Source organism: Odontesthes bonariensis, chromosome 20 (assembly GCF_027942865.1).
Source record: "Odontesthes bonariensis isolate fOdoBon6 chromosome 20, fOdoBon6.hap1, whole genome shotgun sequence".
Classification (NCBI taxonomy): Eukaryota; Metazoa; Chordata; class Actinopteri; order Atheriniformes; family Atherinopsidae; genus Odontesthes; species Odontesthes bonariensis.
The window spans coordinates 28,223,861-28,243,931 of NC_134525.1; the positions used below are offsets into that span (position 1 = coordinate 28,223,861).

A 20,071-nucleotide genomic window follows, 5' to 3' on the forward strand; every position below is an offset into this window, starting at 1 on the left:
TATAGGAAAAAAAGAGGTTGTTTATTTTAACTGACATTGTAGGCATAAGGAGGAGTCCAGGATCACACTCAAGGAATGAGTGTACGTGGAGCGAGTGGGTTGCTGCTATTTGTTTGAATAAAAACTCCAAATATTCTTTGGGCTGCACTGTATTAAATGTTTACACAATACCACCAATGCACCAGAGAAATACAAAACGCAATGTTGACAAATGGAGACCACAAACATTTAGAAATGTGATCCTGAAATTATATATTTGCACAGGGAAAAGCACAAGAAATTCTAACCTCAACCCAATTTTCCCTTTTTTTTTTTTCAAGTAGCAGACACAGGTTAACATACATATAAAAATCAATCATCTGACACTATGAAAAGTTGGCAAATCTGTCAAATGATAAAACAACACAATAAAACAGTAAAATAAAACAACACAGTTTTGTTGACAGGCAACATTTTCAGAGGCAGCTCAATCAGGAGTCCCAAACTTACTTGCAGCAGTACAGTAGCAGTAATACCAGTTGGCATTTGATTTGAGAAGTAGTAGAAGTAAATCAAGCAAGAGTCCGCTTTCCCCGTTTGACTCAGTGTCCAGGAGACCATTATCAAGTCTGATTGTTAACCAACCTATAAAGTGCTTTCAAAAAATAATCTCCCCCTCATAATAATCATCTTCATCTATACAACATGTCAGTTTATCAATTCGGGAAATGTTACGAGTAGGAAAGAAATGAGAGGAATAATTAAAAAGGGTCTATTCAGGCACGAGCAGAGAGCTCTTCTCTTTCACTTCCCCTGTCCCCTCCCTCCAATACTTTTCTTCTCCTTTCTGATTTTTGTTTCATTTCTTGAAAGGTGTCAGTCTCCCAATGTTATGCCAGAAGGTGGTTTTGCGCTTAGGCTCAGCCAACATGAAGACCTGCTGCTGGGGTAAAGCAGTGGGAAGGGAGGGGTGTTTCTGTCGTAGGAGGAAGTCGCAGTAAGGTCTGGTCACCGCTGAGAAGGAGAACAACAGATAACAGAACATATCTTTAGTTATGATGTTTTTGTGCAATATGAAGCAATAACATGGTGACATAAGACATATTTGTATTAACAAAAATATATAAAAAATAATGATCAATTACTTAGGAAAACTAAAAAGGAATTACCAATTTTAACTTGACAACTGGCAGTTCATAAAGAAGCCTGTTGAGGCTAGGTGAAAATAATCAGTTCCTTTCCACTAGAAAAATGTGTGGTTGAAATGCCTTCAATTTGAAACCAACTGTGAAGTATTATTGACAATAGCAACCACGAACAGAGTGGAACCTGAATATTTGTTTCTGCTGAAAAAGCCTATATTAGACATTTTGAGGTGGACATGTTGCCAAAGGAGTAATAAAACACCAAACACCCGGAGCAATAAAAGGATCTGAAGAGTATTATCCAATCTTGCAATTTTTGGGTAAGAGACATTCCGCATTATGCACTAGATGCAAAATGTTAAAGCGACTTAGTTGTGTTTAACAGTCTGATGGCGTTTGTATAAAAGCTGTCAAAGAACCTCAGAATTTTGCATCTCAGTCTGCAGTACCTTCTGAAGCTAGGAGATAGAACCGTCTGTGGCATGGTTGGGTAAAATCCTGAATAATTCTCTTTGCCCTAGACACGCAGCATTGTCGGACAAAAACCCAGCAGGATGCAGTGAGACCCCACTGATCCTCTCAGATTGCCTAACCACTCCCCTCAGTGCTTTCCTGTCTGAGGCGCTGCTGGTTAGCGCATTCTCTATCATGCCTCTGGAGAGAGTAGTGAGGACTGATGAGCTGAGATGTGCTTTTCTTCTTCTGCTTTATGTGCTACTAATAATTTCATCAAATTCAAAATTCTACCGTTCCCTAAAGCCCCGAAATGCATACCTTTAGGTTTCCCAGCTGGATGGCTTTTGCAGGCATTAAGCATGGCCTGTTTCTTCTGGACCTCAGTGAGAGTAAAGCCTGCAAAAAAAAAAAAAAAAAAAAAAAAGGTTTGCTTTGAAATTTTCTCAATAAACAATTATTTTTTTCAAGAAAAAACTTAGAAACTGAAAGAATGATCTAATCTAAATAAGCTAATTAAAAAAAACACTGTTTTTTGGGTTTTTTTTGTAGAATTTGAGAAATTGAGTATCTGCGCAGATATTTGTTAGCAAGACTGTGAGTCTGTTTGTATGTAGGTAGGGTGAGGAGGATGAACCCTCTAGTTACATGAGAGGTCCTGACTTTCCAGATATATTTCAGCAACAGTCAAAGACATAAATCAAGTAGTTCACCAGGACTGTCAAGTCCAGCTAATTATGACGACCAATGATATGTTTAATATCAAATATATAAAATTATAATGAAGTATATAGTGGAAGCTTTTGACGATTGAAAACTATATAGTATGATCCTAGTAAAACCAGTGTCAAATCAACTGATGTTATCATGGGATATTTTGTGCTTGATATTGCATAGCTGATTTCTGCTTGGAACAGGAGTAGCGAGTATGAGATAGAGAAGTTAGAGAAGATAGAGACTATGGGTACTCTCAACTATGCGTAATTTATTTGATAATACTGAGGATAAACATTAATCAGAACATACTGATTGACAAGACATATTATTCTTATATCCTCCAACTTTGAATATAATTTCATTCAGCTGAAGATTCAATCTTTATGACAGGTGATCATTTAAATAAACAATAGAGAACTTTGTGAACCTTAAAACTATGTGCTACCCTCTGTCCCTTATTATGATATTAAGTCTTTTTTGTTGTTGCTGAACCTAGTATTAATTGTAGAATTTGAATAGATGTGGTTTGCAGAGAAGGAATCATTTCAAAGTTGTTTTTGAAGACAATGTCAGATGACTTCTTGTTTGGCCTAATACATTTTTAGGTGTTTTCTGATTTTACAAACATGTTGTCTGACAAAAAGTCCAAACTTTGAAAACCATGTCTTTCTTTTAGGCGCAAACACGATCTGTTTGTAAATCTGACCTGTCTCTCGGTCATGGTGGACCTGTCTTCTCTCATCACCAAAGGCTCGGAGCCAGCGCTGTTTCTGTTCAGGTTTCTTGGTACACAGAAGGTGGACTTCATCACCAGTGAGAGATCGAAGTTTGAGGGCATTCTTCACACTGATGTTAAAATCCTTCTCCTTGCCATCCTCTACATCTATCACCTCCATGTGATCCATGTCCATGCGACCTTTGTAGTACAGCATGTCCCGACGCAAAAGATCCTACAATGACACAAAGTGCAAATTAAGCCAACAGTTCTTAAAAAGAGATAGAGAGAACAACACAATACTGTAACAACATGCCTGAATGTCCTTCAGCTAAGTTAATGAAAAATAATGTATTCCAAATTGGGAATTTGTTTACAGAGTAAGCAAAAAACATTGATTATCTTGTAACAACCACACATGATAAAGTCTTGGAAATGCAGTATTAGACACACAATGAACAAAGAGTTGTTTTTTGTAGTCATTGTGCTGGATGTAGAAGAAAAGGGCAGACCAAGATACCACCTTTAAAAAGTCTTATTCAGTAAAGGCTGCATCACGTCAAATTGTTTATGTGGTACAGAAAGGACCAACTGCCATATGAGACATAATGTTTAAGTTCAGTGGTTATGTCTTGAAGGCGTGACGCTATTAAATTGATTGCAGTTCATTAATAGATCATATTTTAGCACATTGATCTTATATCTAACAATTAATCAGTCAATAATTAATCAATGTTCTGACTAACCGAGCATGTTTTGAGCTAATACACGGGAGCTATATATATATATATATATATATATATATATATATATATATATAAGTTATTTTCGTGACTGGATTCCTATTCAGAAAGAATGCACTATTTGGGCTAATCCAATTATATGCTAATTAAATCCTTCACTGTGTGTGCTCTACTCAAGTGTAAAATACAGTTGGGCTTGAAAGTTTTTGGATTTCCCTTAATCTTCTATAATGCTGTACAAATATGACTGAAAGTTTTTCCTAAGTCCTAGAACTAGATAAATGATAGCACAACTGATGGTGACTAATAATTATACTAAAATACTACACTTGTTTTTTTTTATTATTGAGGAAAATGTTTTAATGTCACATATGTGAATGGCAAATGAATATGAACTTCTAAAATTAGCAGCCAACACTCAAAATTAGAAGTGAATATAGAGCCAGGTGTTTTCACTCAGTGGGGTGACAGATGTCAGTGGGTTCCTTGTTTTATTTAGAGATCAGTGATTTATTAAAGTTTAATCTTCACAAAACATGTTTTTCTAGTTGCATCATGGCATCGACAAAGACAATTTCTCATCTGAACCCCATTTGTTGTCTGCATGTGAGAAAGAAAGAGAGTGAGAGACACACAGTAAGAGATTTCCCTGCAAAGTCCATCTTCCTCCCACAGTCTAAAACACTAATACACACTAACGAATAATTCTATCAAAAGTACAGATGAGAAGGAACAAAAATGTACCAATTTTAAGATACTGTGCTACCATATACAGCTAGGGCAACAAAGCATATTTTTTCAGACCACTGCTCCACATTGATTTCTTACTGTGTATCTGGGACATGGTCCACTGAGAGGCATAAACAAAGTTACAGAGACAGTGTAAAGGAACATCTGTCTTGAGTATGGGTTAAAGTTCTCAACCTCTTGGAAACACACAACTGAAAGATGCAGAGAAAAACAAAGCTCCTGTGTTATATGCTGAGGAAGATGTCCTTGACAAACAAGCAGCTGGTAGCCAACTGACCAGTAACAGTGACGGTAAACAAAGACTTGTGTTGCAATAAATGTGGTAGTTGCCACTGAAGTAACATCAGGAAGATAAAATTTGGATTGATTGAGAAGTACTACAGGGTTGAGGAATGATGGATGATCTACAGCAGATGTAAAAAGGTGAAATCCAAAGCAGTCCCTTAGGTAATCAGAGCATTAGGGGCTGAAACAACCCAAAACAGAGAGTGCCAACAACAGATTATGGGCAAAATATCTCTGTACAGGGCAGATCTCTAAAACTTCTAGGGTTTTGATATAGGACCCATACTTGAGGAACACATACACACTACCCCAAAAGCAGGAGGTATGGAAGATATATTATATGTATATATATTTGAATTTCCCCCACAGGGGATGAATAAAGTATTTTTCTATTCTTCTATTTATATTCTATTACAGTACATACATATGTATATATAGTCTAGAATATAATAGAGATATAATCAACAAGTCTCTTTGAGCAGCACTTGGAGACAGTGAGAAAAAAAGAAACTGACACACAGGAACATAAAGGAATATATCTGGCAGAAATTGGGTCATGCAGCAAAACAATGACCCTAAGCTCTTAAGTCATTCAACCAAGGATCAACCGAACAGCATCAAAGTCAATGTTTTGAAAAAACTTTTATTTCACTCAGAAATAAATTATATCAGATCATTTTCATCATTAAATAGAAGACCAAATATAACATTTTGTCCTATTTGTTAAAATGAGGTCTCTTAATTAACTTTGAGGACTTTGTTTGTGAAAATGATGATGATGATGATGGCTGATGTTGCACATCCTTGACATGAAAAATAAAATTCTAAGACCTCATTCTAATTTGTAGACATAGATTGGAATGAGGTCTTAAATTTTTATTGGAGACAGTCCCCATCATTAAAACTAAGACATGTTAAGTCACAGCTTTGAGCTTCGGAAAGTTGTAATAAATTATTATATTTTATTAATTCGATTAAAGGTTGACTTGAAAATGAATGTTAATTAACATAAATGTTGCCCACATTTTGATGCCATCCAAAGTATAAATGTGTAATCAACTCTATCTGAATTAGAGTATTAGGAATAAGGAGGATGCTACCAGTATCAGATTTCTGTTCTCTTATTCCTCTCATAGGGACAATTATTCTTTTATAAATTTATCAGTATCAATTTATGTAGCATATGCTGTGAAATAACGAGGTACCTTTTTGCAATACACCATCTGATAGTCAAAGAGAAAGAACATTCTCTGTTGACTCTTCGTCTGAGGCTGGGAGAACTTGGTCAACTCGCCTGAAAAGATTAGTTCAGAGCTTCTGCTGAGAACGTCTTCACCCTGCATGAATCAACACAAACACACACACACAGCTATTACTTGCTTCTAAGAATTGTTAAATGAAGGAAACCATTTCAGAACCACGTGTCATGTCTTACCTCCCAGTCCTCTATTGAACTCTGCCACTGAGCAATCTTGTCAATGTTCTCAAGACGCCGTTTCCTCTCATTGATCAACCTGGCCACATTTTTCATGGCATTTAAGGCTGCCTCAACATCTTTATAATCCCTAAAAATCAGAAAATGACATACAATAGGCAGTGAGGATAAGATTTAAAGGATAATGTAAAAACTTTTTTGTCATCTAAAATTTTCATCTGATGTTCAAAAGTGACACTGCTAACAAGTACTTATAGAAAGCTTTTTGTGTTTTTTTTTTCCATGCCACAAAACTCCAATCCTGTCCAACAACTCCCCACAACACAAAGCCTCACTGAAAGAGACATGTTGAGGCTACAGTATTTTCAGAAGACGCTTTTGACCTGTTGACCTGTCTGGAAAATAAAGATGCATCAACTAATGAAATATATGGAATTTCTGTCAATTTCTTTAAGAGAACAAAAAATCATTTCTAAAAATCTTGGTGTTTTCAGTACGAAATGTAAAAAAAAAGGCCAGGACATTTTTGAGTTGCAATCATATTAGGAAAATGTTTTTCTATTGACTTTTGTGTTATATGTCAACCTAAACTGCTGGCTGTTTTGTTAGTACTCTCTGACAAAAAATTCTTGATGCAAGTAATTTTGTTAATGGTACCGTTGCCATTACACAAAAGCATAACATGCTTAGTATTTTATCATTACCCACTGCTGAGGAAGCCTTTCACAGTTCTTTCAAAGAAAAAAACAGTTGTAAATTCTGACACTGCTGTACACAGTTAAATATGCTTCATTTCTGCTTTCCCAGCTAGCCAATAAGAGATATTTAGACTTTTGTTGGTAAGTGACAAATTATTATTATTAAATTACAACTATATGTGCAAAGTAAAAAAAGGAGTAAGGTTAAAATATAATAAAGAAAAATCAAGTTTAAAGTCACCTGTGCTGAGGGTTGGTGTATTTGAGGAGTTCAGCCAGCTGCAATGGATACTTGCAGATCTTCTGAACAGGAGTGAGCAGGAAGCCATCCAACGAAATGTCAATCATCTTCTGGAGCAGGCGGCAGGCTTCAAAGAAGAATACATACTTATTGATCTTCATCAGCTTGGACAGCTGGGCGCAGGCATTGGGGTGGTTGTTACAATACTCTGAATAGATCTGGAAATCTGTTTGCTGCACATGAAAAATAACAACAACAAACTGGTTAGTCAAAACAATACTTTGGCTTGATTGTTTCACCAAGTCTAAGTAAATTACGAGTGCACTCACAGTAGTTTAAGGAGTAAGTATAATTTTCAGTTATGTATATCTAATAACTACATTAGAATAGGTGTCACAAAAAGGGCAATGGGACAACTCATAAGAAATACTTATAAAGTAAGACAGGCTTAGACTAACTAGTCTCTGCCATTTAATATGTGCAGTCAAATCAGTCCTATAGCATCATGCTGAAATATCTACAAAACAAACATAGACATAATCAGTCTTTGGATCTGAGTTTTTTTATTTACTTCAGTGACTGAGCTTACATGTTCAAGGAAACAACAGCCTATCTCACTGAGATGTGGCTTTTCCTTGTTGAACTTTTTCTCCAGGCCTTTCAGGAACTTCCTCTGGAATCGGTAGATCTCCTCAATGTTGCCAAAGATTGTGCGAAGCTGCTCTTCAGTGAACATGTCTGTCCTCTTACGGCACTGTTTGATGTAACCCTAAGAGAAAGAGAAATAGAATCTAAATGTGCTGCAGAGAGTTTTAACCATTTCATAACATTAAACACTGACTATCTTACTAGACAGTAAGATAGTCAAGATCATTTTTTTAAATATATTTTTCAATTACTCAATAAGTGGTATGTCTACTTTTGATTTACATTCTCTGGTTGATATGCATCATAGCTAAACATCTTTACTTTAGTCCCAACTGTTCCAGAAGTCCTCTGGGTTTTTCATAAGGAACTTTGCAAACCTGAGCTGTGCTGCTATGTTTTTCTTTTATTTGGGAAAAGTGACTTTCTCTCTAGAATCCTTACAAATAAGCCAAAATTGTTGTCGTAGGTTTTGTCTGTTTGTTTACTTTTTTCAATTTTACTGTCATGAACTTTAACATCTAACATTCTAACTGAAGTTTGCACAGTCTGAGATGTAGCTCTTTCTAGCATGGTTTGACCTGTGAAAGAAGGTGATTTTTTTTCACAAGACTAAATATCCTTATCTAACAGGAGGGTATGTGTTAATTTATAGTGCAAAAAATCAGCTAATTCAAAAGGAAATTCCTAACGAGTGCATGAGTGACCAAACCTCACCATCGGTTTAGACAGTGTTTGTTAGACAGCAGGTGGAGCTCTTCTTCTAATGATATCAAATTAACTTTAAAAAAAGTAACTTTCATCTCTCTATTGACAAGAAGAAATTTAGTGAGCTGACAGCTAATCAGAATTTTTTTTATTTATGGTTAAGACATAGGTTTAATGGAACTGTCAAGACAAGAAATGACAGCATGCCTTTGCATGACTGAATCCAGACCTCACAAATATCTTTCAGGTGCTTGATGTAGTCTCGCTCCGTGCTCATGATCTCATTGATGACGTTGGTTCTCATCTGTTCTTTGCATGGTAAACCAGGTCCTAACAATAAGCTGAGACTTGCCCGGTCCTCATCTCCAGCCTGAGCCTCCTCCAGCTGGGCTAGATACTCCTCCATAGGTTCATCCTGGTTCACACGCAACTGAGAATACAGATAACAGTTGAAAACATTTCTGTTTTTCAGGATCATCTTTTAAAAACTCTTTTGTTATTCTTTCTTTCCAAAAAACATCAGCGTGAATCCCAGTTTCAGCCTATAATTGCTCTTTGTTTACAATTGTGCAATTGATTTAATGAGAACAAAGCATTTGAATTACCACAACTTGCAAAAACGTTTCTTTGAAATTTCTCAACATAGATCCTTGTGTAAGAATGTAGCGCATGAATTTTTTTAAGTCAGGCCTTGATGAAAATGAAAATAAAATGAATTAGTACATTTTACTAAACAATGACAGATAGGATAATAAACTGAGGCTTCAAATAACTGTTTAACAGTTGCAATCATGAATAAAACAATTTAATAAAAGCCGTATGGCTGATCATTTCTGTACTACCAGTCTGGAAAGAGTCTCTCTCACCCGTACAAAGCTGGCAGGGAACCAGCCCTCACTGTCCATGATGCGGCCCCACCACCACTCCTTGTTAGTGGCATCTACTACTTCGATGACATCACCAGCCTTAAAGCCAAGCTCCTGGACGTCCATTGTGACATGGTCCCAGAGGGCCTCAGCATAGACCACACTGCCATCACTGATCAACTGAAGAGGTAGCACCACAGAAAAGAAACGTGTTTCTATTAACTTCATTTCTAGTTTGGTCACATGGCAATGCACCCACTGAGAAAATTTGTCAAAGCTTTGTCTTTAACACTAGATAAGACTAGATATTTTTAACAGAAAGACATGATTACAAACTGGAGGTGTAGAGTTTGCAAGAAATGGGTGTGTACCACAAAGGGGAGATCCACAGTAACACTTAAGGTTCAAGGCAGAGATAGAAAAAAAGCTGCTTGTAAGCCAGGTGACAAAGATGACAGGTGACAACATGGACAGAGCAAAACTCAAAGTTGGCTAGAAAGTGGAGAAGCAGAGATATCCATAGAGCAGAAACTGGAGAGCAGAAAAACAAACTACACAGATGGTACAAGGTATGCTTTTACTAAGACTTTGCTCCCCTCACATCTACAGTCAAGAGTGACAAAGCATCTTTTGTGGTTGGTAGAGGGTTCTAAGGAAATTGAGCACAACAACTAAAGTAAGTAACAAACTATTTAGTGATGAATTGTTAAAGTTGACTCTCTTTTTAGTTGCTATCAAATTTGCCTGCTAAACTAACTGATGCGTTTTATTATTTTGATTACAGTTGTCACAATGTCTCTTATTCTGAAAGAGTTGGACTTTGCTGTATTAAAAAGTATTCACTATATACAAAATGGCATTAATAGGTTTATATGGCAGCTTCTGTTTCTCTTGTCAGTGAAGTGAATTCCACAATGATTTCACTTAACTAAGAGGAGCAGCATGAAGAGAAGTAGAAAGCTGGAGAAGGAAAAACAGGGAGCAGGGAGAACTGTCGTGGCAAAGAAAAAGAGGAGTTGAGAGAGGGTGAAACACAAAAGAGACTACAAGATGACAGGATTAGAAGTTGCCCCAGTAACGCAGTAAATTTTCTACATGTATTTTTTACACATTCAGAATAGAGCATTATGTCTTGCACCTCCCCTGACAACATGAAACAGTTAAAAAGAATGTAATGAGCATACAACGCTGTCATCAGTGAATAAGATTGCTAACTAAAACAATTCAATTTTAGGCATTTTTACTGTAATCAGGTTGTCTGAGATTTACGTGCTAATAGATTTTTATTGACCCCATAATTCCATAATGTCATAGCTGGTTTTAAGACACATACGTCTCTCTGACCGTTCTTGTTTGTTTGTTTTCTCGTTTGTCTCAAGGGTCCCTCAATTTAGACATAGGCAACCAAGTGGGCAGCAGACATTACGCATGTCTGCATGAGAAATCAATGAGAAGCTAAGATGGAAGTGGGCTTAGACAGGAATTCATTATCTGGAAGAGGAAGGATGAGAGACAAATGAAGATGAGACAGAAAGAGGGTGAGACCAGTGGGAGACTGAAACAGTGCTGATGATGAAGACACTGCAGTGATCATATTTCTATTACACACCGCCAGTTTCACCGCAACATGGGCCAAAGCTCTACAATAGCCTCCAGGATGCTGTTCTGTCCCTCTTTTCTGCAGACACAACACAAATTCTGGTGGACCCAGCTCTCACCCCTTTTTTCAGACACTCATCGCCTCCAATGCTAGAAGAGAAAATGTCAATGTATCACACTACACCTCTCGAGGCTTGTTAAAGTCAGTGTTTTATTTTTCTCCCTGTGATCTAACTCTCTGTTACACTGATCCTTTACGGCGATGAGGGATACAGACAATATGACTGTTGCTAAGCAACACATTCACACGATCATGCCTGTTTGATGCCTTACCCTCCGTATTCTAAGTTGACTACATTACAACACGATCCTCTTTTTAGATATTGTAACACTAAACATCTGCATACAGCATTTTTTTTAAATGTTTAGCATTATGTTACTGCTCACAGAGCTCCAACAGTAAACAGTAATGACCGTGTGCGCGCACACATACACACGCACACGCACACACACACACACACACACACACGGTTGCTGCACTGTCACCTATCCCTATAATCCTACAATAAACTGCTGAATGAGGCACAAACAGGTTCTTCCTGGGTCAGACAAGTGCATTTTTTGGGTTCAAACATGCACATACGTATGACCTGAAGTGAAACTGTGAAAATGAATGAATCTATTTCAATAAATATTTACTGTAATGATCCTTGTTTAAAACAGAAAGTAAAACATTGCAGAATTATTCTGACTGGTTTATTATTTTAGCTAAATCACAATCTAATTAAAGCCTGGCTGCCCTAATCACCAGGACGCTCCTGGTGAAGACTGGCTTGTTTGAGGGACTCAAAAATCAGTTTTGGAAAAGCTGGTTTAATTTACATCTTATTCTTTGAAATTTAACTGATGTTTTCACGTGACACTATCAAAAAAGTGTGTATGTGCTTGAGTCTGAGACAATACTACTTGAAGTAAAGTTTGCAGCCACTTACTATGAAAATTAAAGTGTATACATGTTGCAAACTCAAAAAAACTCTGCAGTAAGCAGTTTAGTGATAATTTTCATGCTGACAAACTGTAAAGTAATATTCATAATTCTTGCCATCTTCTGAATCTGTGTTACATTACTCACTTTCCTTTTACCCCTACCGAACAGGTTGGTGGGATATTTCCCTATGAATGTCTGATGTAAAGAATAGATTCGGCAGCAAAGAGATAAATATATGAATACATCATTTGAGTGTAAAGGATTATATCAAATAAACTGATAACAAGCCCTGCTCAAAATTAATTTGCTGTCATTTGAATTTGGCTGATTAATCTCCATAAATGTGTGTGCAGGTAATGAATTTATTTCAGGCTGCTTGATGATGAAGTTTCCCTTTAACAAACATATCTGTTAACATTTGTTATTTGTTATCTACGCTGTTATGTGTCCTTCAAATTGACTTACTTCATTTCACAAATTTACTAAATTCAGATAAAATTAATTTGTTTTACAACCCAGGAGTAGAGAGCACATTTTCAGTCATCGCCATAATTACATTTTTTTCTGCATGAAGGATATTGTGACGCTAAAGCACCTTCCTTCAGTACCGTATCCTGAGATATCAATCATATCGACCTGAACAACTTGAACATTCTTATTTAGTCAAGCAGAAAATGTTTAAGTATGAGTACACACTACTCTAAATCATAGTGTCTACTGTTTGCAAGCTGCAACTTGATATTTTTAGAGTAATTTAGAGTCTTTTTTAAGGTTGCATTCAGCCTTTTATAAAATAAGCAGGTCATATAAAAACAAAAATCAAACCTATATGCTCAGTTCTATTCAAAATGCCAAATAGTAATTCATTCAATTCAATTCAGTTTTATTCATAAAACACATCATATGTCATCTGAGAACACTTCACAAAGTAAGGTTCAGATTTTATGATATTATAGAGAGAAACACAACAATTCCCTTTGAGCAGCACTTGGAAACCGAGAGCAGAAAACACGGGGAGAAACCTTGGGGAAAATCGAGCTCAGGAAGGGTTGTCATCTCTCTGAATCAGTTAGTTTGAAGAAACAGCAAAAGAGAGAGCAGCAAAAGGGTCACACATGTTCGGAGCACAGTAAGTCATGTTTACCTAAGAGTTGAGAACATGTAACAAAGTTAGCACAGCTTGTTATGTCACCTGAAAGCCTTCTGTTTTACCACAGTTGCTTTAAAATGCTTGATTCATCGATTTTCAACATGTGTTGCTTGTTGCTTACTCAAAAAAAAATTATCCTGCATGTACATTTCTTTTCTGCAACAGAGCTCCATTGTTCAACAAATTTTTTTTAAAAATTGAAGTATTTCTTTCTGTTTCACTGACACTTGATTAGAGCATTATAAAGATTAAAGTAATAGTAAGCTAAAATACAGTCACTCACAATGTGCTCAACCAAATGGAAGAGCAAGGCATTAAAGGGTTCAACTAAAACTCCTTAAGAAGGTTACTAAAGGCTTACAGACTTTTTTTTTTTACATTTTCCATTCATTCTTATCCAGCACCTAGAACATAACATGTGGATGTAATTAGTTTTTAATGGGTTTGAGACATTTCAAATACATACAGTAGAATAACACAATCTTCATCCCTCATGCAGCAAACCAACTCCTTCCTTGTAAAGGGGCTGAGACAAAAAAAAAACTCAAAGCCTGGACAACTAATGACCAATGGTCACCACATTTGACTTATTTGTGACAACACATATGAACACACGTCATCCATTCTCACGTTAAATGATCTTCCCATTCCTCCCGGTTGTACCTGTGTTCTCCTGCTGCCATATTGGAAACCCATCGATCTGAGCTGCCTGGTCATTAACAGGGCAGTTCTTCTTGAGTCTCAGTGTATCTGGTCTCCTCTTCCATCTAGAAGCAAGTGTCTGCATTTGTGCATCTCCATTTGTGTATGTGTGTAAGAATATTAGTCTCTGTGAGCACTCTACTGGAAGGCCAGCAGGAACATGAGCACAACGTTGATAACGATGAGCAGCATCATGATGAGGAACACCACTACCTTCTGGGTCTCTGGGGGTAGGTTACAGCGCAGCACGGTGTTGAAGAATCCCATCCTCTGCCTGCTCCACCTTCCAGAGCCATTGCCGCGAGCCATCAGTCCCCTCGCCTCTTCCTCCTCCTCAGCACCACCACCCCTACCCCGTCGCCTTTCCCTGAGTGCTGAGCCTCCACACCACACCACGTCACCTTGTCCTCTTCCTCGACTATTTCCGTCGCTGTCCTGTAGTGCTGCTTTCCACCTCTGCTCAGCTCCGGTGGTCACCTCCCCTGCTTCTCCTGCCACTTTGCCGATGCCCAGCGTTGCCCCGGCCTGCCAAAGGAGGCTCGGTGCCTATCTATATCAGTGAGAGTGAATCAGTGAAGCTATTGTGTTTGCTGAGCACTCCCCCTCTCCTCGACTCCCTTCCTTCTCTTTGTGGCACAGGCACCTCCCCTCTCTTTCTTCTTTCTATCTGCAACCAGTGTAGAATATCTTTTCCTTTTGGCTCTTCTGTCACCCTCCCTTTTGGTCAGGATATCAGGACGATAGCTGGTGGAGGGGATGCTGCATCTCTCCGGTACACGATCATGCCTTCTCCTTTTTTTCCGGCCCCTTCTTGTTATCTATCTATCCGCTTGTTTTCCAGTATGTTTTTTCGATCACTCTAGCCTACATACATAGGCTACATTCTGTTTTATCACTCAATAAACCAATCAGACATTTGTACACCCTCTGCTTTTTTCTTTTTCTCTCTCTATTACAATACCTTCTATCTCCGATAAGAGCTCTTTCTAAAATGGTGCTCTGCCTTGAATCGTGCTACCTCATCCATCCATCTAATAACCAGAATCACCCTCTTTTCTTTTTTTTCCCCGTTCCTTTTCTTCCTTTTTTGGTGTGCCCACCCTTACATAGCTGGCAGCCAATCAGAATGCAAAGTGTGTCGGCATATCCTGGATACCAGAGTAGTTGAGGCAAGGCCATAGCAACCCCTGGGAGCCAGACACGTAGAATGGGGGTGGGGGCTGAGAGGGATACAGGGAGGGGTACAGAGGAGGCCATGCAGAATAGTGGAGCAATCTCAAGGGAAATAGCATCTGCGTGTTTGTGTGTGCCATGTGCTGGATTATAATCTTGAATGTTGTAATAATGTTACATATGTAAATACATATAGTGTAGTATTATATTAAAGTCCATTTGTTCTCACTAAAAAAAAATTAGTTTTTAAACACTGGCTTACAAATTGGTCCCTTTTGTGCTGGTACTAATTAGCATGGGTGGTTGTTAGTAATAACATTATTTAATCTTGAAATGAAAATCATTAGATGTTACTTGAATTAATCTAATTCTGTTAGGTTCAAGATATATATAAAAAAACATACACTCAGACAGTATTTTTGTTGATATTGCTATTGTTTTGGGTCTTCCAATGAAATGTGATAAAAACAGATAATAGCAGCATGTAAAGAAGACTTTCAGGACATATTTAGTAGAAAATAGGGCATGTAGTAAATAAAATAAAAAACAGACTGTTGGATGACAGCAGAAATTATTTTATTTGTGATGAAAAACTTATATAGCCATTAATATTTCAGGTGACTGCACTCGATCAACATTTGCTGACAACAATATAAATGTATTTTGTTGAATTTCTCTAGTTTTCTTACCTTGTGCATTAGTTTTCATTTTTAAGAGTACAAATACAGAATTTCTCTGATGCACTTGTAAATTGTGAGATTAATGAAAAAGAGAGAAAAATTTAGGGCAAATAATCTGGTGCAAGGTGGAACTATTGAACAAATACCTCCATCCAAGAAACTGGAGGACTTACATTTTTCTGGATTTCCAGAGACAGATGCAAAAGGCCCTGCAGACTCTTCGCAAAAACAATACTTACAATACAATACAAAATACTTCTTACAGTTGAAAGTTCAAATAAAATTTACAAAATCACCTTATATCAGTTGACTATAGATCTTAGGATCAAACTCTTAATTTGCCAAAATGAGAAAAGGCCAGTAAGGCCTTTAAAATTCATAAATTGGAATTGGTCACAAAAATTGCTGTGTAATGGTAGTTTTATTCTTATACGTATATAATGCTGTCCATGAAATTTAAAAAAGCAGGGCTCTTTAGTGCTTTAAAATGTATTTAATTATATAGCAATTTAAACATCTTTTTAAGAAAAATAATTAACATCAAGTCATCTAAAATCAAAATGTAAACTAGATACTATTTTAAGGGGACTTGAGCAGTGACTGCGGCTTTTCAGGCACATGTAAGAGAGTCAGGACCATATTTGTAGCCCCATGGTGGATAAACATAGCACAAAAACATTGATAATGCACCACTGCTGCTTGTAAAGCTCAGTGCATTAAGTGTTTGGCAATAAGTAAAGAAAAACTTTTTAACAGACATATCCTCTATCAGTGTGATACTTGGACAGTCAGAGGACACTGTTTCTATAAACTACATTCAAGCTACATTCACTTGATTGTTTACAGACACTACTTATCACTGAGTCTCATATTGTTGTATACAATGTATTCTGTATCCTATACTTTGGTAGAAATGTTTCCTCTCAGAATCTCTTAGTTTCCCTTTATGACCTCACCAACATGGAATTGAAGAAATGAAGGATTTCTCAAACCCATGTTTTAGTGAATTAGCTTGAAGCAACTGACCTGGTAAAGTCAGTGAGCCGTTGATTTCCTCACCTCTCTTTGGACCTGACCTCAATATCCAGGAAAAATCACCATTACAAACTCACTTTACCACTTTACCCACTGTACTTTATGTAGTATTGTCTCAGACTCATACACGTTACCTTTTTTTATAGCGTCAAAAATTCAAAATAGATGGACATCACCATTAATGTGTTCCATCATCTGCAAGAGCTTCACCACAGCTGTCTTTAGTAACTGTTTGCTTGTGGATCTGTCTGCCTTGCGTTGTATTTTCAGCAGATGAAATGGAGGCACAGTTGGAGTTAACTGAAAATTACAGAATTTAAATAACAAAGAATCTGTCACTGTTCAAATATTTCTTAAGCTCAATGTAGCCTACAACAGTGAGCCACTTGATGGCAGTAAAGCTCTGACTCTTTTCAGTTGATCTGATACGCAGGAAAAAATAGGAAACTGGGCGATGGAAGCTGGTTGCATAAATATTTCCACCGAATGACTGTCAGTTTGTCACCACCTGGTGATTTAGAGCAACAGAGACTGCAATAAGATGGGAGAGAGGAGGAGCAACATATCATGACCTGGTTTGATTTCATACCTGATTCCAAAGACAGATTATTAAAAGCATTATTAATTTTGGGGGGCCAAAGGATTTTGTGACATAGATATTTTTCATGCCCAAAGCAGATTCTGGAAGCTTCCATTAAGATGCCCTTTCTCAAACAATAACAACACATGTAGTAGATCAACTGGTGTCACACTGTGCATTATGAATCTTCAGTGAGGTGCTGTGAGAGTGCATGAATCCACTCTGTAAATTACATCTTACTGAAGCTGTGCAACAGCATACTTCAGAGTCTGTATCCATGACGACCAAAGAACCCAGTAACCCCAGAGTACTCAGTATTTTTGCGACCTCTCCTGCTAAAGTCTTGTCCTCTGCTAAGCAACAGCCCTGTTTCACCCTGACACCTCATTTTGCCCTAGTCTGTGCACCCTCATAGGATACCTCTGAATTCTAAAATCTTATTAGATTTTGTCTTCAATTAAATTTGTATTAGTTCTCACTTCTCATAAGAGAAACAAATGCCATGAATATAAGTGCTGCAAATGACAATGGTGCTTTAGCAACACAAAGTTTTTTTTCCATACTTGGTTGACTGTAAATCAAGCGCCCCACTTGAAGTTGGAGAAAAAAATTGGAGACATTTAGCAAAAAAAAATTTGTTTCTTCCATTTTGTATAACACTACCAAACGACAGTGCTGCCTCTCTTTTTCTGCAGAGTCTCTTCATTGATTTTCATTTTAAACTAATGGTAACAATTCTATGACTAATAGTTATCCAAAAATGGTGAGAACTGTTAGCATTTTAAAAAAGCTAGTTCAGAAAATATTATTTCAAAATACTAGTTGTTATGTAAAGACTTCATAATCTAAACATTACATATAAGCTGTAAGCATATCAAATCTTAACATTATCAGTTATAAGCAGTTATTATCAGTAATAATCTTTTCACAGTTAAACCATACAGTTTAAAGTAGGGTTTAAGAATACCAAGTGTTGGAAATTAAAAGACAAAACAAGAAGAAGATAAAAACTTAGCATAGCTGCCTTTATCGCATTCATTGCTTTGTATTATGTAGTATCTAACCATAACTGTGGAGAATGTCCATAATTTGGTGAGACTAATGTTCATTTGTAAATTAACTACCTCATTGATGGCTAGCTGCTCCCCTCCACCTCCTCCTGGATGCCCAAACCGATGTCCAGAACTGCGAAACTCTTCATATAGAAGATCCTCTTCACTGCCCAGCTCGTCACCAAGACCTGCCTTCTCCGATGCCCCATCAGGAACAACCACAGCTAGGACAGCAAAGAAAAGGGGTGTGAGGACAGACACACAGACAACAGAAAGTCTGATTAGATGACTTACACACTGAAGTGGTTTTGTCATCTAACCTATAACTGTTGGTGCTGAACAAGTTAATATTCTTAACTAGAGCAAATCAATTAAAAAAGAGCATAAAGGATTTCAGACCAGAACCTTTCATGCTCATGACAAACAAAAGAATCTCAGCTATCAAAAGGTTGGGACCTAACCCAACACTGAGTGAGAGGCAGGGTACAGCCAGGAAAGGTCACCAGGCCAACAACCATGGACATTCCCACTCCTATGGTCAATTTGGAGTCACCTATCAACCTGACATGAATGTTTTGGACGATGGGAGGAAGCCAGAGTACCTGAAGAGAACCAACACATCCACAGAGAAAACATACAAACTCCATATGCGACGTGCCAGACAAGCCAGGAACTATCTTGCTGTGAGGCGACAGTGCTAACCACCTTGCAGCAGCTATATGGAGGCAGTCATGTGTAAATATTGTCTATATTTTTTGGATTAAATGTCGATAAACAAATACATTCACATGAACTGAAAATAACTGATTTCCAACTGTGATATTGTTTTTACTGTCATTCACAGGCTGGTGTGATAATCTTCTGTGATAAAGGCCCGGTGACACAGCGACCTTGCAGTTCAGCAAAGGATGGGGGCAGAAGCTCCTGTGGCTGCATGTTTGCATAACAAAAACAAAAACAGAGCACACTGCCATCTTTCAAATACTTTGACATCATCTGACAAGTGCCTACAGTCAGACAAGCCATCAATGTCTTGGAGCTGTGTCAGAGGAGTTGACTTAGGGTTAATGTTATGACCATGATTACCGATTACTTTTTGCATTTTCTAATTAAGTTTGTCAATGACCCTTGTATAATTATGTTTTGAGGTCATACCCATCTCATTTCTACCACCAACCTGTATTAAATCATCATCATCATGCATAGCACCACAAAATAAAAATAGTGTACAAAAATGTACAAGCGATGTAGTTTTTGTACATGTCTCTGTAACTAGCATTTATCTGTCAGTGAGGGTGACTGACGTCTGATAATATGATGACAGAGATTAATTGCCATGTTCCACAAAATTTTTCAAAATGAGGATAAATATGGCATAAAATGTCCTCTATCAGCAGCCTCCTTCCATAATAAAGAGGTTCTCTCTCTTTGTTTTGTCTGATCACAGAAAAATCCTTTAAAGTGTCTGAATTCACAGTTTGTGGCTACCTGGCTGATGAGCTAAAAATACTCAAGCGTGTGACAGCTTCATCATAGGCATCAAACTCGCCTGCCTTGCCAACAGCTGTTTCCATGGAGAAAGTATCTGTGGTGACAAATCACTGTCTCGAAACAGAGAGAAAGAGATATAATGCAAGACCACTAAAGGCCCAATGGCCTATATGCAAAAGATGCTCTAAAAGACTCTAAACAGGGACATGATTTACTAAAAACATCTCGCATTTCACATCAC

General features: G+C 37.4%; 1 protein-coding gene across 3 annotated transcripts in view; it reads right to left on the reverse strand.

Annotated features, from left to right (window-relative positions):
• Positions 1 to 20,071, reverse strand: part of arhgef4 (Rho guanine nucleotide exchange factor (GEF) 4) — an 80,789-nt gene continuing 60,718 nt past the window's right edge. For 2 of the 3 annotated variants that reach the window (XM_075452889.1, XM_075452890.1), the window contains 10 exons: positions 18,412 to 18,563; positions 9,381 to 9,560; positions 8,744 to 8,944; positions 7,751 to 7,930; positions 7,162 to 7,394; positions 6,223 to 6,352; positions 5,993 to 6,124; positions 3,001 to 3,244; positions 1,899 to 1,976; positions 1 to 993 (listed from right to left, as the gene is read on the reverse strand). In XM_075452889.1, the coding sequence (XP_075309004.1) occupies positions 839 to 993; positions 1,899 to 1,976; positions 3,001 to 3,244; positions 5,993 to 6,124; positions 6,223 to 6,352; positions 7,162 to 7,394; positions 7,751 to 7,930; positions 8,744 to 8,944; positions 9,381 to 9,560; positions 18,412 to 18,563 (1,685 nt within the window). In that variant the 3' untranslated portion in view covers positions 1 to 838. Of the gene's footprint in view, positions 994 to 1,898; positions 1,977 to 3,000; positions 3,245 to 5,992; positions 6,125 to 6,222; positions 6,353 to 7,161; positions 7,395 to 7,750; positions 7,931 to 8,743; positions 8,945 to 9,380; positions 9,561 to 13,780; positions 14,870 to 18,411; positions 18,564 to 20,071 lie in introns of those variants that run through there. The other variant, XM_075452891.1, reaches the window with a different exon arrangement.